The sequence below is a fragment of the Martes martes genome (assembly GCF_963455335.1).
Source record: "Martes martes genome assembly, chromosome: 4".
Classification (NCBI taxonomy): domain Eukaryota; kingdom Metazoa; phylum Chordata; class Mammalia; order Carnivora; family Mustelidae; genus Martes; species Martes martes.
The window spans coordinates 152,467,152-152,494,116 of record NC_137891.1 but is presented as its reverse complement, the minus strand read 5'-3'; the positions used below and the strand labels follow the sequence as shown (position 1 = coordinate 152,494,116).

The 26,965-nt window shown below is 36.5% G+C and overlaps 1 protein-coding gene across 2 annotated transcripts in view; it reads right to left on the bottom strand.

Moving 5' to 3' along the window:
• The window catches only part of AGBL4 (AGBL carboxypeptidase 4), a gene marked incomplete at both ends in the record, with an annotated part of 1,559,236 nt that overhangs the window by 1,246,913 nt on the left and 285,358 nt on the right, over positions 1-26,965 (bottom strand). For both annotated transcript variants that reach the window (XM_080800716.1, XM_080800715.1), the window contains one exon: positions 5,210-5,334. In XM_080800716.1, the coding sequence (XP_080656842.1) occupies positions 5,210-5,334 (125 nt within the window). The remainder of the gene's footprint in view (positions 1-5,209; positions 5,335-26,965) is intronic.

Here is a 26,965-nt window from a genome sequence, read left to right as displayed (position 1 = left end):
GATGGCTTCTTTGTTGTAAATCACTAGGACATTTGTAAACCAAGGGAGACTCCTGTCTTGCAGGATTGTGATGAGTTAACTATTTGTTTTTCTTTTAGGGCAGCCAGGGGTGGTTGAGGAATGTCACACATACTGCCGAGGGGAGGGGGTGCAAGGTGCCAGCTTTTGCTTTGCCAAGATGGCTGTACTTATGTCAGGGCTAGACTCGAGGTGGGTACAGCCTTGTTTTTCTTCTCCTCCACAGTTTCTTCTTCTTAAATTTCACATATGGGTGAAATCTTATGGTATTTTTCTTTCATTGACCAATTTGAAAATATATTCGCACCCCTAAACATATTGCAGCATTATTTACAACAGTAAAGATACAGAAGCAACCCAAGTGTCTGTCGACAGATGAATGGATAAAGATGTGATACATGCACGCGCACACACACACACACACACACACACAGGAATATTATTCAGCCATAAAAAAGAACAAAATCTTATTGGCACAACATGGATGGATCTAAAGGGTATAAGGGTAAGTGAAATAAGTCAAAGGTGGGCTTACAATTCAGACCTACCTAACATAGAATCTATATTCATAACCATTACAATTTGTTTGATGATGATAATGGAAAACTGAGTCACCAAGAGATTAATTTAACAGATCAAGGGTAAAACAACTCACAAGTATCAGAATCAGGATTTAAACCCAAATGTATTTGAATCCATTGTCTGTGCTCTTTCTACTGTGATAAGCTGCCTCTGTGCACTGTTGATTTTGGCTAGAATGAAGTTTCACTGTACCTAAAATCTCCAGGATGGAGATTAAAGAAGCAGCAAACTGTTGGAATTTTGAAGTCCAAATCAGACATGTCATATAGAAAAGTGTGTTTGTGTTTAAGCCACATTACTGCTTACAGTAATGTAAGAAATACTTCATTGTTTAAAAAAACACTTCTTTTTTAAAATTTTCCATTACAGACCTCAGAGGACAGTCGTTTGGCACACCCAAACTAAAGAGGATTGCTGAATTGAGAAAAAGAGTCAAAACAATAAATGGATCTTTTTTGTTGTCTCATGTTGTTGCTGGAATGTAATTAATTCCTTTATGACAAGAGTCCTGAAACACTGCATTATATCACATTTATTTGTGTAAAAGTTCAAAGTAAGTGATGAAAAAAATTATTCTTAACATATGAAATACTGAACTCAAGAAAAAATCCAAAGTAAGAAATGCAAGGAAAAGCATCTCATTGCTGATAGGACAGTAAAATAGTATAAATTTTGTTCTAGTAATATATATGTATCAAGAATTCAAAAATATTCACATCATTTGTCTATCAATTGCCCTCCTAGGAATTTATCCTAAGTAAGCAAAATGAAATATGGGTAACATTTCATATATGAGGATATTCCCTACGATGTTATTTACAACAACAGATAATGGAAAATAATCTTTATGCCCAAAAGTAAGGAAATGGTCCAATAGCAAAAAAACTATTGTACAGTCATGTTTATGAAGTTTTTAGTGATAGAAAATTGCTTGTGATACTACTTAGTTTATTTAAAAACAAAACACAGAAATTTGCATATGCTAAATAATTTAATTATGCTCCAAAAAATAAAGTAGGAAATAAAAAGTCTAGAAGTAAATATGCCAAAAAGTTAATGTGTTTCTAGATAGTTTGATTATGTGTATGTGCTTTTTCTCTGCTTATAATAATTGTCTATATTTTCCAAATTTACTACATTGAGCATCAGTGAATCAAAAAAAGCAAAAATTAATTCAAAGAGATAAAAACTGTATGAGGGAAAGAAAACAGAGTTTAAAAGTCAAGACATATCATTTTCCCACTCTTATTGGTTGGAATTTTGTCATGAGTATTTAAATAGATTTGTTTTCACATCACATAAGTATTTTGTTGCATCAATAATAAATTTACATAAAGAATATTTAATATAAGTTTTTCAGAGAGAAAATTACTTTTTAATAAAAATATATTTATGTTAGTTTACATAGACTCTTGCAAACACACTATTTAGCAACCACTTTTGGGAGTTTATACATCAGTCCTAGGATACAGAACCACATATTCCAAGGTTTTATAACTTCTTACAAATGTCAAGGGAAATAACCAAAAAGGTAGACCTGTTTGTATGGTATATTTGATGCTCTAATTTTTAACATTCATTTAATGAAATCAGACTACTATTTCTTTTGCTTGCTAGTACTAAGCCCTAAATATGGCTCCTGACTAGGTCACATTCATGAAGGTCTTACTTTAACGGAAATTAGAGAGATGGAAAAGATGATAGGAAGAGACATTATAAAAACAGACCTCACAGGTCAAACTTAAGCGTAAAACCATTCTCTTTCACGTAGACAACCATGAAAACAAATATCCTGTGAGTGAAAGATATATATCGTATCTTTCTAGCAGATCATATTTATGCCATCTTGAGACAGACTTCCATAACTAAATTATGTGAGTACAGCAAGCAATGGCCCAAAGAAAGAGGTTGATAAAGCATCACACTCCAGGAAACCAGATAAACATGTTCATGATTTCAATTGACACAAGAGTAGAATAGCACTGGATATGAAGATAGAAACCCAGAGAGTCAAGTAAATATTGGTTCCTCTACCTCTAAAAATAAGTGTTCATAAAGACAACACCAACTCTTTTATTATAATAATCCCTTGAAACACATTCATGTTACTTGCTTAACTGATAGGCAAGACAGCAAAAGAGAGATATGTATGACTTTACCATATGGTATAAAAATTGTAACACTCTGGAGAGACATTTTACACAACAAAAAGAACATACCTGTAAGCAACTAGAGAAGCAAAGAACAAGAAACTGAAATTTATGAGCAATCTGTCCAAAAAACTATCTCAGATAGTATAACAAGAAATACATTTTCCTGGGAACCTGGATGGCTCAGTCGGTTAAGTGATGGGCTCTTGATTTCAGCTCTGGTCATGATCTAGGGGTTGTGAGATCAAGCCCTGTGTTGGGTTCCATGCTGGGCATGGAGCATGCTTAAGATTCCTTCTCCCCCTCTATCTCTGTCCCTGCCCCTTCCCCTAAAAGAGAAAATAAAGAAACACATTTTCCCTGTCTAGTTAAACCATTCCCCACCCCTCCTCCTGACCAGAGTAGCCATGTAAGAATATTATTTGTACAGAGATTAAAGTGCAAGGAAAAACAGGGCTAAGAATTTAATGTGGCCCAAAGTTAAAGAAGCATAATAATTTTAGAGCTAAAAGTCTCTATTTAGCAAAGATATAGTTAGGATAGAGGATTCTATTGTTTGAAAAGTAATAGGTCTCATTTCTTAGGATTTAGTCAATTCCTGTTTGTAATATGCAAGCTAAAGGATATGCATGTGTTGTGTGCATAAAGAGGAAATCAGTAAACCCCTTTGGGAAATTAGAAATTCTGGCAGATTGTACTGCTTTTAAGAAAATGTTTCTCTTCCTTCATATGAATTGACTATATTGCTTCAGAATTATTGTTTGTTTTTCAGTGGTGTACGTTACAACCATAAGTTACTGACATGAGACACCAATAGAAGAACAAGAGGTTGTATGTCTTTCTCATGGAAGCAGAGAGAGACTTGACAGGGGACCCAAAGTTGAAGAGCCAAGACTGAGTGTTGTAGATGTGCCTAAATTCTCCTGCTGTAAGTTGTACTCTTAAGACTCAGTAATATAGACTTGGAAATGCATTTTGATAATTACTAATTGTCTTGTTGGAACAAGAGGGTAATCCTACTGTCAGGTGAACCTCTGGTCAGGTAAAGTGTAAGTTTTCCTATGGTGGGTGAAGGGGAGAATATTGTCATTCTTACTATAAAAAGCTGAAAAAGGAATTCTCTCATGGGAGAGTAAGTAAAACTAAGAAGAAAAGCTAGGAACTGAAGTATGTCCTTGAGCAGTTTTCTGTGATGGATTTAACATTTTCCCCACTCATCCTAAATCATGTTTAGCCAACAATATAGAGTTCTCCCATCTATTTAATTCCTTCCAATTAACCCTTACTTCATTAAACATCATATACACCTGTGTCATTACAAAGACTCATGTGCCAGTAGTGTTGTAGAGAATTAAGAGAATCAACAGTAAATTGGAGTGACTGTTCCTTGCACCCCTCTCCTGCTGAAGGCAGCACGCCAGTAACAGTCTCTAAATTTCAGACAATGACCATTGCCAGACACATGAATCTAACTGCAGTTGAGGAAAATGGAGAGAAGCAAGCAGCCAACTGAAAGAGCAAACAGGATGGGCTGACTTGGGAGGGAAAATTAAACCAACCCTCCCTTTCTCCCAAGTATACTAGAAAAAGATGACCCTGAAGGAAGAAGGCAGATAGCTAGCTATCCAGTCATAGGATTATACTTTCATCTACTTAAAAAAATCGTATCACTGTATGTATAAAGTCTGTGCAGTCTTCCATGACTAGATATCTTAATATAACAGAATGATAAATGACTTCTTAGGATTACATGTTTATTAAGGCATACGCAAGTACTTCTATTTTCATCAATACTCTCACTCAAAATATTTGAACAGGATCATAAAAAACAAACACTGTTAGAAAATATAGATGAAGAAAATGTGGTTAAAGACAGATTAATATGATCAGAATGAAAGAAAAATTAGTACACAGAAATATAAACCAAAGTTTTCAAGTATCCTTAGCAAGTACTATAAAACTGGATCTGAGTTTCCCAACAGATTAAAAAAAAGGGGGGGGAATAAGATGAGTTACAAGAATCATATTATTTTTAAGATATAAGTAAACACCTTCTTCTACAAAAGAAGAAAATTTTTTTCTGAAACTGAGGCCTGTGAGAAATGTCCCTTACAAATATTTATAAAAAAAAAAAAATACAAAGAACGCACTCTATAAGAAACATAATAGCAAGTCACTTCCAAAGGGTTTCTTGAGGAAACCAGCGTATTATACTAATTCTTTAATCAGTAAAGAACACTTTTTGTTCTCAGATAATCTATTTGTATTATTTAATAACCACCAGATAACAAAAGACAGCATATTATACATATTTGTTCATATCTCTTAAAACAATATCATTGCTAGAGATACACAAGAATATACTCTTAATCTAGTCATTATATTGAGATTTTTAACGTAAAACAAAGGCATAATACTCTTACCAAAACCACACTGAAGATATCCAACACTTCCCTCACCTGTGATTCTTTCACGTTTTCAACAGTAAAGTTGAACCAGACTCGGAAGCGTGGATTACAGGTATCCGGCCTAATGAATAAGTCATACTCAAATTCAGAGACCTGGTCCACCCGTCCGAGGTTACCTGGTGATAAAAATTAAAAGAACTGTGTTTTAATAGAAGTTCAGGCAGCTCAGTGGCACATACATTTAAATATGAGCTCTGACAGCAACATTTATCATTATTCAGTACTTGTAGGTTCAGCATTCACAATCTATAAGGCTGCCAACTCTGAATACAGCCCAGGATAAGAGGAGCCTTCCAGCTAGTCCATGCTGTGGTACAAACAGCTCTTCGAGTACTTATTAGTCAGATCTATTTGTGCTACAAGTAACAGATTATTACACTGGGATGTCCATGGAGCATGTGGCAAGCCCCAATAAACCAAGGAAGTATCACAACCAAACTTCAGCTTCCTAGTTGGAGAAAAGGACAATAATATTTTATGTATTTTGTGTTAAGCTTTATACAAACTACTTCTATCTCTAACTTAATTCTCACAATAATAGTATGCATTATACTATGCACAGTACAATCTACTTTTGGTAATCACCAAACTTCTATAAGAACATGTTAAAGGATATGTAGAATAAAGTTTTAAACAAAAATTAGAACTAGTTGCTCCATAAGAATAATGACAAATTCACTAACAGCCATGAAATTAATTTCCATTTTCTCCACCAACAGATCACTTATATCAAAAATATAGGTTGCCAGAGGGGAGGTTGGTGAGGGAGGGGTGAATAAGTAAAGGTGATCAAGAGTACACTTATCTTGATGAGCACTGAGTAATGTATAGAATTGCTGAATCATTACATTGTACACCTGAAACTAATATAACACTGTATGTTAATTATATTTTAATTCTAAAAAATAAAAAATATGTATAAACTTAGGTACCAATGACTTTCATTCCTCGTATCTCCTCTCTTTGATTTCTACTCTAATGAGCAGTGAAATCAATTATAGGGCTATGCTTTCACATAACTGTCACAATGGGATAGGGTAAAAAATAGAAGCAAAGAGTATGGTGAATTCTCAAGCCAGATAATCAACATCTGAAGAAGAGTAAAGATGACTATAGACAGCAACACAGAAATTGACTGAGAAATCACTATTCTATTGCACCTGAAGAGCATAGCAATATCCTGCTTTAAAATAAGCTCTAGTGTGTCTTTCTCCAAATGAATACTCAGAATTAAACTTTAACCTTAAATATAACAAAGTTTGCAATTAATTCTTTTACTGGTTCTACTGGCATGTTACTTATTTTACATGTTACTTATTTTACTGTTGTGTTGTCAAAGATAGAATATGAGCCTGGAAATCAGTAGACCTAAATTCTAGCTCAGCTGAATCACTGTGCAACAACACATAAGTTACTTACTCTCTAAGGGCTTCATCTACTAAATAAAAATATTCAGTTACCTAATCTTAAAAGTTCCTTTCAGCTGTACCATTCTTTGACTGCCTGAATCTAAGATTCATCAGGCAGTAATCCAAGATAATAAAACAATCTTCCCCCCAAAACCTTATCAATTAACCCTAGGGTAATTTTATCTGCTTTCATTAAAATTTGGCCTGAGAAGCCAGACTTATTCCTCCTTCCAGAGCCAAAACAATCAATTACCTCCAATCAAGAATACGTACTGAAAAAAAATGCATTGATAGGAAAGTACAAACATGAACTAATTAAGACCAAAAAGTTTTATTTCAATTTTTCTAGTTTCAATTGTCTTCAGAATTCCCAAGAAGAATTAATTTGGTTCTTTCAATTATCATGCAAAAATATTTAAAAAGCCCTATGTCCTACAGGGTAGAATACTCATTGCACAGTGGCATTGAACTTTCAGTCAGAGATCTAGGCTCAAGTTCTACCTCTATCCACTTCCTGAGTATCACTGGAAAATTCAGTTAACTTCATCCAGGCTCTGTTTTTTCAACTACAAAGTGAGGATTATATTAACAGAAATACGAATATTAAAAAAAGAAATATGAATATTTATCTCTTGGTAACTACTATGAATGTTAATTTTCCATTGAAAACATTTTCTGAGCACTTCTACACTCCACATACTGTCGAAAATGATAGGGGTACTAACTTATCCAATTCTAACAACAATCCATGTGAGGTAGAAACCATTACTATCCCCATTTTACATATGAGAACATCAAAGGACAAAGATATAAAATAACTTATCTAGAGTCATATAACATGTAAGCAAGTAAGAGTCCGAGTTGGGATTTGAATTCCATCAATATGACTCTAAATCACTAGACTAACAGCTTTTCTACATAACATAGATACTTGAAAAAATACAGAGATAATATAAATTCAAAGTATACTAACAGTTATAATGCTTAAAAGAAACAAGAAAGAGAGGTACCTAGGTGGCTCAGGGGGTTAAAGCCTCTGCCTTTGGCTCAGGTCATGATCCCAGGGTCCAGGGATCAATCCCTGCATTAAGCTCTTTCATCAACAGGGAGCCTACTTCTGCCTCTCTGCCTACTTGTGATCTCTGTCTGTCAAATAAATAAAAAAAATCTTTGGGGCACCTGGGTGGCTCAGTGGGTTAAAGCCTCTGCCTTCTGCTCAGGTCACGATCCCAGGATCCTGGGATCGAGCCCCGTACTGGGCTCTCTGCTCCGTGGACAGCCTGCTTCCTCCCCTCTCTCTGCCTGCCTCTCTCCCTACTTGTGATCTCTGTCTGTCAAATAAATATATAAAATCTTAAAAATTAAAATAAAATAAAAATAAAAGAAATAAGAGATGAAAAAAACACTATTTTTGGCCATCTAAATATTTTTGGTTAAACAATTAAAAACTAATGTGCATTTGAACATTTAAAGGAAAATTTTTATTTTGCTTTTAATCCTGGAACACTATAAATGGGTTTTGATAAATAATGATATATCCTAAAATTGCTGCCACAGATGCTATCTAATAATAAGGTACCATTTGTGTCGAAACCTTTAGTTTCATAATTAATTGAAATGCTTTATTTTATTAAAGCCTCACCATGACCCCATGGATGAGTAGTTGAAACTCAGAAATACTTAGTGCTTTGTTGAGTTCATAATTTAAAGCACCAGGAAAAACCTTGAAATAAAGATTTCTGACTTCATTGTGCTGTCTTTGGAATATACCATAGCCACAGTCAATACATTCATCCATCTATTCAATCGGTTATTCCTCAAAAAAGTACCAAGTTATGTGTTGTAAAATAAAACAGATAATAAATCAGATATAGTCTTTGTTTTTGCTAAGTTTATTCTCTTAAATAATAACAAGCATCTGGACCTTGATCTTCTATAACTATCCCGTTGACCACCTTCACCATTACTGTGAGAAATATCTAGTATAGTAAATAGTAATATCTGTTCTATTTTACAACACATAACATGGTACTTTTTGAATGAAAACCTGATTGAATAGATGAATAAATACTGAATATTGACTGTGGCTATGGTATATTTTATTTCAAGGTCTCACCCTGGTGCTTTAAACTATGAACCTAATGAAGCACTAAGCATTTCTGAGTTTCAATAGTAATAGTAAAAGAAAATACTACTGCAAAACTTATATACATCAAACAAGCAAAAGGAAAAAGCAACAAATATATAATGAACTATATGTGGTAATACATTGGAAAAATACATGAAATACACAATTTCTTTTTTTTTTAAGGTGTCCTATTTTGGTTTATTTTGTATTTTTTTTTATTGTGTTTGTTCCTCACCATATAGTACATCATTAGTTTTTGATGTAGTGTTGCATGATACATTGTTTGCATATAATACCCAGTGCTCCATGCAAACCACGAGCTCCTTAATACCCATTAACAAGCTCATTCATCACCCACCACCCTCCCCTCTAAAACCCTAACTTTGCTTCTTGGAATCCATAGTCTCTCATGGTTCAGATCCCACTCTAATTTCCCTACTTCATTTTTCCCTTGCTTCTCCTAATGTCCTCCATGCTATTCATTATGCTCCAAGAATAAGTGAAACCATATGATAACTGTCTTTCACTTTTTAACTTATTACACATAGCATAATCTCCTCCAGTTCCATCCATGTTGATGCAAAAGATGAGTATTTATCCTTTCTGACAGTTGAGTAATATTCCACTGGGTATATGGACCACATCTTATTTATCCATTCATCTGTTGAAGGGCATAATGGCACTTTCCACATTTTGGCTATTGTGCACATTGATGCTATGAATATTGGAGTTCCTAAGGTCCTTCTTTCACTACATCTGTATCCAAAACCCAGTAGTGCAATTGCTGGGTCATAGGGTACCTCTATTTTTAATTTTTTGAAGAAAGTCCATACTGTTTTCCAAACTGGCTGAACCAATCTGCATTTCCACCAACAGTGTAAGAAGTGTATTATTATCAATGTCTCTTTACTTTGGTTAACAGTTGGCTTATATAGTTGGCTGTTCCCAAGTTGGGGGATATAGATATTTATCATTGTTAGATCCTCTTGTCGGATAGACCCTTTAAGAATGATATAGTGTCCTTCTGTATCTCGAACTACATTCTTTAGCTTAAAATCTAATTTGTCTGATATGAGGATTGCTACCCCTGCTTTCTTTTGAGGTCCATTAGCATGAAAAATTGTTCTCCATCCCTTCACTTTCAGGCTAGATGTATCTTTAAGATCAATATGAGTCTCTCAATATGCTCATAGACAGCATATGGATGGGTCCTGTCTTTTTATCCAATTTTCAACCCTATTCCATTTTATGGGAGCCTTTAGGCTGTTCACACTGAGAGTAATTATTGACAGATAAGATTTTGTTGTCATCATGTTACCTGTGAAGTTCTTGTTTCTATGGATTGTCTCTGTCTATCTCTATTCTATATCACCACTGAGGTCTTTCTCCTTTTACAGAACCCCCCTTAATATTTCTTGCAAGGCTGGCTTAGTGGTTAAATATTCTTTCAGCGTCTGCTGGTTCTGGAAACTCCTTCTCTCTCCATCCGTTCCGGACGACAGCCTTGCCAAATTTGTGGCTACATATTCTTCTCATTTAGTATCCTGAATATATCTTGCCAACCCTTTCTCTCTTTCCATGTTTCTGTGGATAGATCTTACCTTTTTGAATGTTCCTACCTCTGTACTTAAGGCATCTCTTCCCCCTACCTTCCCTTAAAATGTTTTCCTTGGTTCTAAGATTTCCGAGTATTACTATTGCGTGTCTGGGGGTTGATCTGCCCTCATTGATCTGGGGGGGGGGAGTGTCCTCTCTGCCTCTAGGACACGACTACTTGTTTCATTCCCCAGATTAGGGAAGTTCTTGGCTACGATTTGATCAAATCTATCTTCTAGTCCTCCCTCTCTCTATCTCTCTCTCCACCACCTCAAGGATCCCAGGAATTCTGACTTGGGAACATTTCATGGCATCATTTTTTTTCTCTAATTCTGTTTTTAAGCTATTTGCTCCAGGCTCCTCCTGCTCCTTCTTTTCTATCATTCTGTGGTCAAGATCACTAATTCGTTCTTCTGCCTCATTCACTCTGTTAGAGGATCCAGATTAGACTGTATCTCATTGATAGCATTTTTACGTTCTGACACATCTGCTCTCACCACTGCCCTTAACAAAACTATGTTGCCATTAATATTTTTCTCCAGCCTGGTATTGTCTTCATAACTTTTACCCTGAAGTCTATTTCTAACATATTGCTTGGATCCATATCCACTAGATCTGCTAGAGAGGCCGTTGTCTCTGGGTTTGTTTGTTTGTTTGGTTGGTTGGGAATTCCTCTTCGTCATTCCATTGCCTGTGGTTGAGGGGATTTCAGCAGAAAATGTCAGCCATTTTCCAGGCAAGGTGAACCCAGGAAATTTCAGAGTAATCGGAAGTCAAGGTCAAAAAGAAAGAAGGAAAAAGATTTAAAAAAAAAAAAAAAAACAGACAAAATAAGCCCTACGAGTAACACAAAAACAAAAACAAAAGTAAGCAAACAAGACCCACAAAAGACAATAAATAAATAAATAAATAAACAAACAAACAAATAAAGTGAAGTGACAGGAAGGTGGTAATAATCCCTCTTTGGGTGAAGAAGGATATATCTTCCCAGGTATATCTTGTTATCTTTGTTAGAGAACTCAACTTTCCAGAGACACAGGGAAATTAAAACTGGTATATATAGAAAAGTGGTATTGAATAGAGAAGAAAGGACTACACTGAAGCTTATATCTATATCTATACCTATATCTATATCTATCTATCTATGTGTGTATATATATACATATATATACACATATATATGTATATATATGTATATGTATGTATGTATACATATATGTGTGTGTGTGTGTGTGTGTGTATATATATATATATATTTTTTTTTTTTAAAGAAAAGAAAAAGAAAAAGAAAGTATAGGTAAGAAAAAAAAGTTTAAAAAGTTACTATGGAGGGGTGCCTGGGTGGCTCAGTGGGTTAAAGCCTCTGCCTTCGGCTCAGGTCGTGATCCCAGGGTCCTGGGATCAAGCCCCGCATTGGGCTCTCTGCTCAGCAGGGAGCCTGCTTCCTCCTCCTCTCTCTCACTCTCTGCCTGCCTCTCTTCCTACTTGTGATCTCTGTCTGTCAAATAAATAAATAATTTTAAAAATCTTTTAAAAAAAGTTACTACGCAATATGTTACATTAAACATCTAGTTGAAATGACAAGTAGATTTAAAAAAAGAAAAGAACAAGAATTATGAGAAAGAATTAAAAAAAAAAAGGACAGAGAGAGAAAAGTTGTATCTAAGAAATATACAGGCTGTGAGGCAATACCAGGAACTTAATATACTGTTTTCCCCTGGTGCTGGGGTTTTACAGTTTTATGGGGACCTTGTGGTTGATGTCCTCTTGTTCTTTCAGCCTGTCTTCTGGGGAGGGGCCTGTCATGTTGTTTTTCAGTCTATGCTGCTTGGGCAGAGTTGTTCTGCCCCCTATCAAGGGGCTGGGCTCAGTCTAAACCGGTTTTTTGGGCTTTTGTTCTCTGGAGGCTTTTGTTCTCTGGTGGCTTTTCATGACTTTTCAGAGGAGCAGACCAAAATAAACTGTTTGCACCCAGACCTCCACCTCAGAGAGAAGGCACAGACTTCTCTGAATCCTCCAGAACACAGAATCTCCCTCTCTGCAAGCCCTATTGAATTTCACAGCCTCTCACAGGCAGTGCACACCTCCAGTGACCCTCTCAGTGGTTGACTGAGGCCCCTGCTTGTCTCTCTAACCCCGTGCCACCAAAAACATGACTGATACTGGTCTGGGAAAGCCTAGCCCGGTGTTTGTCGGTCCTGGGACCATGGACTTTGGTCCACGCCTGTGGCCGCTGGGTCCCAGCAACTGTCCCTTAAGCCCCTTTGTTCTGTTTGAGTGCTGCTGTGAGTCCCTTCCTGTCTTGCACCCACTAGTCTCCAAGCTATTGCTTGTCCCCAAGCACAGGGCACTTTGACATTGGGATATTAATTTCCAATGGCTCATTCTGGTGGCTCCCTCCCCCTTCTGTTTATTCTACAGTATCTTTCTGCACAATCCCGGTTTGTCTTTTGTACCTCTCGACTGATGATCCTCTGCCCCCAAAGAGATCTAGTAGTGTATAATCTTACATCTCAGGCTGATTTCTTGGGTGTTCAGAATGCTCTGGCAGATATCCATCTCAATTCAGAGGACTGGTTGAAATAGGGTTCCCTACTGCTCCACCATCTTACCCCCTCCTCAAAATACATAATTTCTTATAAGAACACAAGCAACTAAAAAAATCAGCAATCTAAATACGCATTTTAACAAAATGAGAAAAAATATGTTGTATCTAATAAAAGCAGAAAAATTATTTGACAAAAAAAAAAATTCTCTACTTTTGGTTCAGCCATGTTGGAGTAACCATTAAGAGATTAGCCCCATTGTAAAGAATTATAAAGCAGGTAAAATATATGAAACAACTCTTTCCAGACATAAGAAAATAAGCAACATTATACAGCAATCCCTGCGAAAAGAGACATTCGCAAGATGAACTCCCACAATAATATCTTGAAGGACGTGAAATCTGTGGAGGAGGTCATCAGACAGGAGGAAATTATAGATGGTGGTGGTAGTGCTGTTGAATGGGTATGCCAGAAAACTCTGAGATCATTTCCTGTAAGTCTATGGCTCAAAGCTAGGCAGGCACATGCACAAAGTGAAACTACATTAGTTTTATCAAATTGAACATACTACAATGTTGAAAACAAAACAGATATACTAGATATGAAACTATGCTGGTAGTGTGTGGAATACAGGCATTAAGATCCAGTTGAGATACCAGTAGGGTCATCCCTTAGCAATAAAGCCATGTAGTGAGGATGAAGTATTCTGTATTTTCCCTAATAAAACTACAAACCAAGCCCTAATAAAATCTCCACAGGAGACAAAGTTTGTGGCCAAGTTAGAATAGTTTGGAAGTACCTAAGTTTTCCATCAGATCTACATCAATAGAACTTAAAGCAATGCATATAGAAGTTTAAGGAAATCAGTCTTGAATTGATAAGGAAATGAACTGCCTTCTATAATCAACATTAATAGACTCTAAAAGATAATATGAACTGCCTTCTAAAATACACACTAATACATTCAAAAAGATAACAGAATCCACTCTCTAGCATGTATCTTCCATTCTGTCCATTGTACAGTCAAAAGTTATGAGATACTCAAAGATAAATATCACCCATAATCAAAAGGGTGAAGGAAAATGATATAAATCCACACTGACATCAGTCATACTATTTAGCAGAAGAAAACCCCTTTGTTATAAATATTGTTATAATTGTTATAAATATAAATTGTTATAAATATTATCAAAGAAAAATATATTAATAGAATTTTTAAAAACATAATTTTCATATTTAAGAAATATGGAATTTCTAAAGAAATAGAAATGCCTATAAAAAACACTCAAAAATCCTTTAAGTAAAAAGCACAATACTTGAAATAAAAAATTAAGTGGATGGACTTAACATTAGATTAGAGATGATGAACAGTCAATGAACTTGAAGATAAATCAATTAAAATAGGGCACCTGGGTGGCTCAGTGGGTTAAAGCCTCTGCCTTCGGCTCAGGTCATGATCCCAGGGTCCTGGGATCGAGCCCCACATCGGGCTCTCTGCTCTGTGGGGAGCCTGCTGCCTCCTCTTTCTCTCTCTGCCTGCCTCTCTGCCTACTTGTGATCTCTGTTTGTCAAATAAATAAGATCTTAAAAAAAAAATCAATTAAAATATCATGTGATCTGAAGAACTGAAAGAAAATAGAAGAAAAATTAACTGAGGCCTAGAACCTTATGGAATAATAAGTGGTCTATAACACATGTAAATGAGTCTGAAAAGAGAATGAGCAGATAGAAGAAAAAATTGTTTTTAATAATGCCAAAAATTTCTCAAACATAAATTGAAAAATAACTTAGATATCTCAGAATCTCAAAAAACCTTATTCAGAATAAATAGAAAGAAAACTCAATCTAAGTACATAATAGTCAAACTGATAAAAACCAAAAGAAATAGAAAATCTTAAAAGCAACCAGAAGAAAAGTCATAAAACCGAAATGTGAACAACACCAAGAATAACCATTGACTTCTAAGAATAACCCTATATCTTCTAAGAAAGAACATCTCTAAATGATGAAAGAAAAAAAATCTCAACTCAGAATTCAATATCCACTGAAAACATATTTAAAAATGAGAGTAAAATAAAACATTCTCAGATTAACAAAAAATGAGGGAATTCATTATCAACAGACCTGTACTATAAGAGAGGGAATTATATTAGATAGAGCTAATACCAGTAAGAATAAAGCACCATTAAAAATAACAAATAAGTGGGCACCTGGGTGGCCCAGTGGTTAAGTGTCTGCCCAGGGTCCTGGGATCCAGTCCTGCATCGGGCTCCGCATTTGGTGGGAAGTCTGCTTCTCCCTCTCCCATTCCCTTTGTTTGTATTCCTGCTCTCACTGTCTCACTCTCTGTCAAATAAATAAATAAAATTGTTTTTAAAAAATTCCAAATAAGTGTATAAATTGAAGACTGCTTTTATTTGTCTCATAATTTTCTTACAAGGTAATTGTTCAAACTTTTTAAAATGGTAAAGCCAGTTTACAAAGCAGAGAGAAGCAAAATATATGGCAAAATAACAACAACAATTGAAATGATAAATAGAATTAGACTGATCTGAAGTAACTACAAATTTGTGAGATAGAAAGTAGGAAGTAGGAAGAACTTTGAGAAAAAAAGGAAGAAGTCATTACAAGTTCAAGGTACCAAGTGTGAAGTATTAAATTTGAAGTGGTAAAATAAGGACCCTAAAAAGGTTTTGATAAGTTATTAAGACATGTAAAAGACATGAAAAAAATTAAATACTAATAAGCAAAAGTTACTCATCTGAAAGGCCATATATGGTATGATTCCAACCATATGACATCCTGTAAAAGGCAAAGTTATGGATTCAGAGATTGGAAAGAAGAGAAATTAACAAACAGGGAACAGAGAATATATAGGACAGTGAAAATACTCTGTATGACTATAATGATGGAAACGTATAGTTATATATTTATCCAAAACAACAGAATATACAATACCGAGAGTGAACCCTAATGTAAACTATGGACTTTGGGTGATTATGATGTGTCAATGTAAGTTAATCAGTTGTAACAAATACCTAAAATTTAAAAATTAAATTTTAAACAAAATATTTTAAAAGTTTAATAAATTTGAAAGTTTAATAAATTATGAGTGAATATTGTTTTAGAGCAACCATTAAAATTAATATAAAGTAGTTATACTAAGAATCAAAAGAAAAAAAATTTTTTATTATGAATTCAGTAAAACAGTTACAAAGTAACAGAAACAAAAGGGGCAATAACAAAATACTTCATTTAAGCCCAACATATCAATAATTACATTAAATAGAATAGATATATGAATAGATTAAGTATCTCAATAAAAAGCAGATATTTTTAGATGGGAATAAAAAGCCAGAGACAACAAGACACAAGTAGCCTAAAATTTCACAATTTTTTAGCAGATTTAATACTTCCTTTTTCCACCTGTGAAAAAAGAGTGATCCACACTTAGATATATCATAAACTGTCAAAAGCCAAAGAGAAAAAGAATCTTTAACTCAACAACACAGAAACAACTCATCACTTACAAGGAGGCCACAATAAGATTAACAGTTGATTTATCATCATGAATAATGGAGGTCAGAAGGCAGTGGAATAACACTGAGTGCTGAAAGAAAACATTGTCAAACAAGAATATGATAGCCAGGAAAAAATACTCTTTATAATGACACAGTTAGGACATTATAAGATTTAAAATCTGTCTACAAGAAATACTAGTGGATATCCTTATAGCTAAATAAAAGAACACTACAGCATAACTGAAATCCACATGAAGAAATAAAAGAGCACCAGTAAAAATAACTACAAAATAAAAGACATTATAAACATTTTACAACTCTAGATGTTTCTCTCCTACTGATATAAAAGGCAACCACATAAGTAATCATTATAAATCTGTACAGAGTATATATAATCTATACAGATGTAACTTGTATAACAATAAATATATGTATACTATATATTATTGAAATTAACTTACTGTTAATTAGAACCATGCTGTTACTAATTAAATTAAGTTCATTTTAATCCTCAGGGCAATGAAGGAAAAAAAGTTTAGAGTATAGTAAAATTTTTTAAAAAAAGTAAAATCAGTAAGAAAGGAATAAAATGGTACACTAGATAATATCTATTAAACACAAAGAAGGCAGTAATGGAGGAAGAGATGGGAAAAGTATAAAACATATTGAAAGTGGCAGCAACGGGAGGAGTCAAGATGGCGGAGAAGTAGCAGGTTGAGACAACATCGGGTAGCAGGAGATCAGCTAGACAGCTTATCTAACCATTGTGAACACCTACAAATCCAACGGGAAATCGAAGAGAAGAAGAGCAATAATTCTAGAAACAGAAAATCGATCACTTTCTGAAAGGTAGGACCTGCGGAGAAGTGAATCCAAAGCGACGGGAAGATAGACCCCGGGGGGAGGGGCCGGCTCCTGGCAAGCGGCGGAGCAAAGGAGCACAAAATCGCGACTTTTAAAAGTCGGCTCCACTGGGAAACATCGCTCCAGAGGCTAAACCGGGGGGAAACCCAGGCGGGGTCAGCATAACCCCAGGTCCCGCGGGGTCACAGAAGGACTGGGGGTGTCTGAGTGCCGCAGAGCTCTCAGGTATTAGAGCAGGGAAGATGGCTGCAGCAACAAAGCCGAGGAGCGAGCTCTAAGCCCGGGGATACCTTGTGCCGGTCGCAGGCTGGGTGGGCTCGGAGAGCGGCTGGAGGCTACGGAGACGGAAGCGACCCGGTGCTTTTCTCCAACTCCAGCAATTGACTGCTTTCCTCAAGGTGCGACCGCAGGTCAGGGAGGCGGGGCGGTTGGGTGCTTTGCTCTGAGAGCGCACTGAGGAGCGGAACCCCAAGCTCTAGGCTCCTCCGGGCTGAGAGATTGGGAGGCAGCCATCTTCATTCCCGTCCTCCGGAACTCTACGGAAAGCGCTCAGGGAACAAAAGCTCCCGAAAGCAAACCCAAGCGGATTACTTAGCCCGCCCCTGGCAAGGGCGGTGCAATTCCGCCTGCGGCAAAGACACTTGAGAATCACTACAACAGGCCCCTCCCCCAGAAGATCAACAAGAAACCCATCCAAAACCAACTTCAGTCACCAAGAACAGCGGAATTCCACAGCAGGAGAAAGCAAATCCTACCTGGACAAAATGACAAGGCGGAAAAACTCACCTCAAAAAAAAGAACAAGAGGCCATACCAAAGGCTGGAGACCTAATCAATACGAACATTGGTAACATGACAGATATAGAGTTCAGAATGACAATTCTCAAGGTTCTAGCCGGGCTCGAAAAAGGCATAGAAGTTATTAGAGAAACCCTCTCCGGAGAGATAAAAGCCCTTTCTGGAGAAATAAAAGAACTAAAATCTAACCAAGTTGAAATCAAAAAAGCTATTAATGAGGTGCAGTCAAAAATGGAAGCTCTCACTGCTACGATAAATGAGGCAGAAGAAAGAATTAGTGACATAGAAGACCAAATGACAGAGAATAAAGAAGGTGAGCAAAAGAGAGACAGACAAATACTGGACCATGAGGAGAGAATTCGAGAGATAACCGACACCATAAGATGACACAACATTAGAATAATTGGGATTCCAGAAGAAGAAGAAAGAGAGAGGGGAGCAGAAGGTATATTGGAGACAATTATTGGAGAGAATTTCCCTAATATGGCAAAGGAAACAAACATCAAAATCCAGGAGATGCTAAGAACGCCCCTCAAAATCAATAAAAATAGGTCCACACCTCGCCACCTGATAGTAAAATTTACAAGTCTTAGCGACAAAGAGAAAATCCTTAAAGCAGCCCGGGAAAAGAAGTCTGTAACATACAAGGGTAAAAACATTAGATTGGCAGCAGACCTATCCACAGAGACCTGGCAGGACAGAAAGAACTGGCATGATGTATTCAGAGCACTAAACGAGAAAAACATGCAGCCAAGAATACTATATCCGGCTAGGCTATCATTGAAAATAGAAGGAGAGATAAAGAGCTTCCAGGACAAACAAAAGCTGAAAGAATTTGCAAACACCAAACCAGCTCTATAGGAAATATTGAAAGGGGTCCTCTAAGCAAAGAGAGACCCTAAAAGTAGTAGATCAGAAAGAAACAGAGACAATATACAGTAACAGTCACCTTACAGGCAATACAATGGCACTCAATTCATATCTCTCAATAGTTACCCTGAATGTGAATGGGCTAAATGCCCCAATCAAAAGACACAGGGTATCAGAATGGATAAAAAAACAAAACCCATCAATATGCTGCCTACAAGAAACTCATTTTAGACCCGAAGACACCTCCAGATTTAAAGTGAGGGGGTGGAAAACAATGTACCATGCTAATGGACATCAGAAGAAAGCTGGGGTAGCAATCCTTATATCAGATCAATTAGATTTTAAGCCAAAGACTATATTAAGAGATGAGGAAGGACACTATATCATACTCAAAGGGTCTGTCCAACAAGAAGACCTAACAATCTTAAATATCTATGCCCCTAACATGGGAGCAGCCAACTATATAAACCAATTAATAACAAAATCAAAGAAATACATCGACAGTAATACAATAATAGCAGGGGACTTTAACATTCCCCTCACTGAAATGGACAGATCATCTAAGCAAAAGATCAACAAGGAAATAAGGGCCTTCAATGACACACTGGACCAGATGGACATCACAGATATATTCAGAACATTCCATCCCAAAGCAACAGAATATACATTCTTCTCTAGTGCACATGGAACATTCTCCAGAATAGACCACATCCTGGGTCATAAATCAGGTCTCAATTGGTACCAAAAGATTGAGATCATTGCCTGCATATTTTCAGACCATAATGCTCTGAAGCTAGAACTCAATCACCAGAGGAAATTTGGAAAGAACGCAAATACATGGAGACTAAAGAGCATCCTTCTAAAAAATGAATGGGTCAACCAGGAAATTAAAGAAGAATTGAAAAAATTCATGGAAACAAATGATAATGAAAACACAACGGTTCAAAATCTGTGGGACACAACAAAGGCAGTCCTGAGAGGAAAATATATAGCGGTGCAAGCCTTTCTCAAGAAACAAGAAAGGTCTCAAATACACAACCTAACCCTACACCTAAAGGAGCTGGAGAGAGAACAACAAAGAAAGCCTAAACCCAGCAGGAGAAGAGAAATCATAAAGATGAGAGCAGAAATCAATGAAATAGAAACTAAAAAAACAATAGAACAAATCAACAAAACTAGGAGCTGGTTCTTTGAAAGAATTAATAAGATTGGTAAGCCCCTGGCCAGACTTATCAAAAAGAAAAGAGAAAGGACGCAAATAAATAAAATCATGAATGAAAGAGGAGAGATCACAACCAACACCAAAGAAATACAAACAATTATAAGAACATACTACGAGCAACTCTACGTCAACAAATTTGACAACCTGGAAGAAATGGATACATTTCTAGAGACATATAAACTACCACAACTGAACCAGGAAGAAATAGATAACCTGAACAGACCCATAACCAGTAAGGAGATTGAAACAGTCATCAAAAATCTCCAAACAAACAAAAGTCCAGGGCCAGACGGCTTCCCAGGGGAATTCTACCAAACATTTAAAGAGGAATTAATTCCTATTCTCCTGAAACGGTTCCAAAAAATAGAAATGGAAGGAAAACTTCCAAACTCATTCTATGAGGCCAGCATCACCTTGATCCCAAAACCAGACAAGGATCCCACCAAAAAAGAGAATTACAAACCAATATTTTTGATGAACACAGATGCGAAAATTCTCACCAAAATACTGGCCAATAGGATCCAACAGTACATTAAAAGGATTATTCACCACGACCAAGTGGGATTTATTCCAGGGCTGCAAGGCTGGTTCAACATCCGTAAATCCATCAATGTGATACAATACATTAATAAAAGAAAGAGTAAGAACCATATGATACTCTCAATAGATGCTAAAAAAGCGTTTGACAAAGTGCAGCATCCCTTCCTGGTTAAAACTCTTCAAAGTGTAGGGATAGAAGGCACATACCTCAATATTATCAAAGCCATCTATGAAAAACCCACCGCAAATATCATTCTCAATGGAGAAAAACTGAAAGCTTTTCCGCTAAGGTCAGGAACACGGCAGGGATGTCCGTTATCACCACTGCTGTTCAACATAGTACTAGAAGTCCTAGCCTCAGCAATCAGACAACAAAAAGAAATTAAAGGCATCCCAATCAGCAAAGAAGAAGTCAAACTATCACTCTTTGCAGATGATATGATACTATATGTGGAAAACCCAAAGGGCTCCACTCCAAAACTGCTAAAACTTGTACAGGAATTCGGTAAAGTGTCAGGATATAAAGTCAATGCACAGAAATCAGTCGCATTTCTTTACACTAACAACAAGACAGAAGAAAGAGAAATTGAGGAGTCAGTCCCATTTACAATTGCACCCAAAACCATAAGATACCTAGGAATAAATCTAACCAAAGAGGCAAAGAATCTATACTCAGAAAACTATAAAGTACTCATGAATGAAATTGAGGAAGACACAAAGAAATGGAAAAATATTCCATGCTCATGGATTGGAAGAACAAATATTGTGAAAATGTCTATTCTACCTAAAGCCATCTACACATTTAATGCAATCCCTATCAAAATCCCATCCATTTTTTTTAAAGAAATAGAACAAATAATCCTAAAATTTATATGGAACCAGAAAAGACCTCGAATAGCCAAAGGAATATTGAAAAAGAAAGCCAAAGTCTGTGGCATCACAATTCCAGACTTCAAGATCTATTACAAAGCTGTCATCATCAAGACAGTATGGTACTGGCACAAAAACAGACATATAGACCAATGGAACAGAATAGAGAGCCCAGAAATAGACCCTCAACTCTATGGTCAACTAATCTTCGACAAAGCAGGAAGGAATATCCAATGGAAAAAAGACAGCCTCTTCAACAAATGGTGCTGGGAAAATTGGACAGCCACATGCAGAAAAATGAAATTGGACTATTTCCTTACACCACACATGAAAATAGACTCAAAATGGATGAAGGACCTCAATGTGAGAAAGGAATCTATCAAAATTCTTGAGGAGAATGCAGGCAGCAACCTCTTTGACCTCAACCGCAGCAACTTCTTCCTAGGAACATCGCCAAAGGCAACAGAAGCAAGGGCAAAAATGAACTATTGGGATTTCATCAAGATCAGAAGCTTTTGCACAGCAAAGGAAACAGTTAACAAAACCAAAAGACAACTGACAGAATGGGAGAAGATATTTGCAAACGACATATCAGATAAAGGGCTAGTATCCAAAATCTATAAAGAGCTTATCAAACTCAATACCCAAAGAACGAATAATCCAGTCAAGAAATGGGCAGAAGACATGAACAGACATTTCTGCAAAGAAGACATCCGGATGGCCAACAGACACATGAAAAAATGCTCCACTTCACTCGGCATCAGGGAAATACAAATCAAAACCACAATGAGATACCACTTCACACCAGTCAGAATGGCTAAAATTAACAAGTCAAGAAATGACAGATGCTGGCAAGGATGCGGAGAGAGGGGAACCCTCCTACACTGCTGGTGGGAATGCAAGCTGGTACAACCACTCTGGAAAACAGTGTGGAGGTTCCTCAAAAAACTGAAAATAGAGCTGCCCTACGACCCAGCAATTGCACTACTGGGTATATATCCTAAAGATACAAACGTGGTGCTCCGAAGGGGCACGTGCACCCGAATGTTTATAGCAGCAATGTCCACAATAGCCAAACTGTGGAAAGAGCCTAGATGTCCATCAACAGATGAATGGATAAAGAAGATGTGGTATAGATACACAATGGAATACTATGCAGCCATCAAAAGACATGAAATCTTGCCATTTGCGACGACGTGGATGGAACTAGAGGGTATCATGCTTAGCGAAATAAGTCAATCGGAGAAAGACAACTATCATATGATCTCTTTGATATGAGGAAGTGGAGATGCAAGGCGGGGGAAGGGTTGGGGGGAGGTAGGAAAAGAAAAAATGAAAGAAGATGGGATTGGGAGGGAGACAAACCATAAAAGACTCAATCTCAAGAAACAGACTGAGGGTTGCTGGGGGGAGGGGGGACGGGAGAGGGTGGTGGGGAAATGGACATTGGGGAGGGTATGGACTATGATGAGTGCTGTGAAATGTGTAAACCTGGCGATTCACAGACCTGTACCCCTGGGGATAAAAATACATTATATGTTTATTAAAATAAAAAATTTTTTTAAAAAAGTGGCAGCAAAATAATCTTAGCTTCTCAATAATTACAATAAATGTATAAAGCTTAAACACTAAGCCAAAAATGTCAAAATAGATTTTTTTAAATGAACCAACCATATGATGTCTGCAAGAGATGCACTTTATATTTTTAAGAATTTTTTTATTTATTCTTTTGAGACAGAGAGAGAGAGCATGAGCCAGGGAGAAAAGGAGAGGGAGAAAGAGACTCTCTGCTGAGCCAGGAGCCTGATACAGGGCTTGATCCCAGAACCCAGAGACCAAGACCTGAGTGAAGGCAGACACTTAACCATCTGAACCACTGGGGCACCCCAGAGACACACTTTAGATACAAACTCACAACTAGGGTGAGAGAAAGAAGGAAAATAAACATACCAAACACAACAAAAGAAAACTGGAATACCCATACTAATATCAGAAAAATAAACGTTAAGGCAAAAGTTGTTAGAGACAAAGGAGGATATTTCATATTGACAAAAGAGCAATCCAACAAGAAGACAAAACAAGTCCCAGTATAAATGCACCCAACAAATGAGTCTCAAAATAAATAAAACAAAAGCTACCCAGAATTGGACTACTTTTTATATTAAGGCTTCATTTTGGGAAGAGGTCACTCATTAAGATGACATGTGGGAATTTAAAACATAAAACCACAGCATAAGACAGTTAAAAATTTTAGGAAGACCATCTTATATGCTCTTATGTACTGAAAAGATCAAAAGCCTTAGGCTTAGACAGAAATACATTAGAATCTTAGCACCAGTGCTTACTAGTTTTGAACTTTGGGCAAATTTAACTGCTCTTGTCCTCAGTTTTCTTGTGTATAAAAGATAGAATATATTCTTGGTAGTATTATTATCAAATGAGATTATGTACATAAATTACATAGCCAATGCTTAAGCCCAAAAGTATTAGAGTCACCTTTAAGTCTTAATATCATACTTAATAACTAAAAATATCCATCAAAGAATCCTTTCAAGTATATCTATAATCCAAACACTTTGCTTTACTCACACAGGTATCACTTTGATCCAAGTCACTATATTCTCCCAACTGAATTGTTTGTACCTGGTCTCTTTTTCTGCTTCCCAACCATCTATTTTCAACACAAAAGCCAAAGTAATCTTCCCAAAGCATAAAAGAGATCATGTTCAAAATGCTGAAGAGGTTTAGCATTTATTTCAGATTAAACCTGAAGTTTCTAAAAGATTCTACATGAGGAGGGCCTGAGTGGCTCAGTCAATTAAGCATCTGACTCCTGATTTCAGCTCTAGTCATTATCTCAGGGTCCTGGGATCGAGACTCCCCTATCCTCCATCACGCTCCAATCTCGGCTAGGAGTCTGCTTGAGGATCCTCACCCTCTGCCCCCCTTTTGCTCACATCCTCTCCCTCTCTCTCTCTCTCTCTAAAATAGAAAATAAATAAATAAATACATACATAAATATTCTGTGTCATCTACCTCCCTTTCAACTGTCTGGTCTTCTCTCCTATTGTTCTAATACCACTTGACCTTCTTACTATTCCTATTATTTCTCAGGCACATTCAGTTTTAAGGCATTGTCAGTGGCTATTCCTTTTTTCCAAAATTCTCTTTATCCACAATTTCACACGGATGACTCTCCAACATCATTCAAGTTCTTGCTCAAATCTCCTTTCTTCAGAGGCCAACGTGACCACCATTTTAATGTTTTACCACATTCCTTATTCATCTCACCTACTCTAAATTTTCTCACAGTATCACAGTGTCACCATATTCAATAATACCATAAAAGTTACTTATTTTTTATGACTATTATTTATTTTTGTCCCCTCTGGTAAAAATGTAAGCTCAGGAATATTTTTCTGTTTGCTTACTACTATAAGCTCGGTACTACTATCTAGCCCAAACTCAGTACTCAATAAATATCTGTGGAATAAATGTATAAATAAGAGCAAATTCCCAAAATTGTTAAATAATATAAATGGCAGTTATTGTAGCAACATTTTGGAGGTCTATTTCAAACCAGAACTCATGTTGGGAACTGGAAATACAAACATGAATAAGTAAGTACTTGTCTTCATGGAGCTTATAATTAAGCTGGAGCATGAATCACACAAGTGGATCATTTCAATCTAAGCATCAAGTGCTATGATGGAGAAATTCCCAGAGGAAATCATAAGATGCTGTGCAAAAGTGAGTTATTGTTGTATCTATAATAGAAACATAAGCTAGTGGAAAACAAAAGCCATAAAAATCTCCAAAAATGGATATTTAAAACTGTTAAGTTTATTTTATTTTTCTGGGTTTCTCCACTGAAAGTTATCATGAGAAGTCAGTCAACTTAAATAACATTTATGCTTGGCCTTAAGATGTTGGTTTATTTTCTTTATGTAAAACTTTGATATACATTTTACTTTATTTTCCAGAATAATGAGGTACTTATTTTTCTTATTTATTTTGGCTATATTTTTCTTATTTCCAGGAATATAAGGGAGTTCTCCAATCCCTTCCCCCACAAAATTTCTCCTTACAGAAAAACATGTAAGCTTTCATTTTTCAAAAAAGAAAAAAAAAAAAACCTATATGGAAAATTGTATTTCTCAGCTATCTAAAGGACTCTGTTTTCTCAGTTTTTTTCCTTCAGAACTTTTATTTTAAACAAGGCATTTTAAACTGAAAACTATCTGAATTATCAAGGAAGAAGACAAGAATCAATGTGTAAGTATATTCTGAATTAAAATGCCCACTGTAGGATGCCTAGATAGAGCAGTTAAACCTCTCTCTCTCTTTTTTTTTCTTTTAAGATTTTATTTATTTGAGAGAGAGAGAGAGCACAAGTAGGCAGATTTGCAGGGAGAGGGAGAGCAGGCTCTCCACTGAGCAGGGTGCCAGATGAGAGGCTTGATCCCAGGACCTTGGGATCATAACTTGAGCCGAAGGCAGCCACTTAATCACTGAGCCACCCAGGCGCCCCTCACAGTCTGACTCTGGATATGGACTCAGGTCATGATCTCAGGTTCCTGAGATTGAGACTCACATGTCACATTGCACTGAGCAAGTAGTCTGCTTGAAATTCTCTCTTTCTTTCCCTCTGCCCTCCTCCAACTCATGTGCACTCTCACTCTCAAAAAACATTTTTTTAATTAAAAAAAATAAAATGCCCACTGGATCTGGCGACTTGAGATTCAGGGTCTTTAAAACTGACCCTCTGCAGCCTCGTTCAGTTATGTGATTCTCTGAAAGAATGAACCCCAAATCATTCTAGTACCACTAGAAAGAAAGAAGAGGAGCCCTTGAAAATAGAGGAAAAATAATTTCATTACACTGGAAAATTAGAAAGGTCATATGACCTTCCCATCCTGTCCAGTCTATTAATTTCTAAAATTTCACCTGCTACAGAAAAGTAACCACACTGATGCAACTAGTTGGATGGGGAAGATCCTTTCAGAAAACAAAGTGCTCATTCATGTGAGAGAAATGTATTTCTGTATATCATTCAGAGATCTGGATAGGGCAATTTTCCAAATGGTGCCTGCTTCCCTCAAGGAGTTAATCTCCCTCTCCTGGGTAAATCCACTTCTTGGGAACATGTTTGTGATCTTGGACCACCAGTATATTTTTTCCTTTATTTTTAAATTTTCTTTTATTTAAGTTCAATTAGCCAACATATAATACTTCATTGGTTTTTGATGCAGTATCCATTAGTCATGTATAACACCCAGTGCTCATCACATCATGTGCCCTCCTTAATGTCCATCACCGAGTTACCCCATCCCCCCACCCACCTTCCCTTCCACAATCCTCAGTTTGTTTCCTAAAGTAAAGAG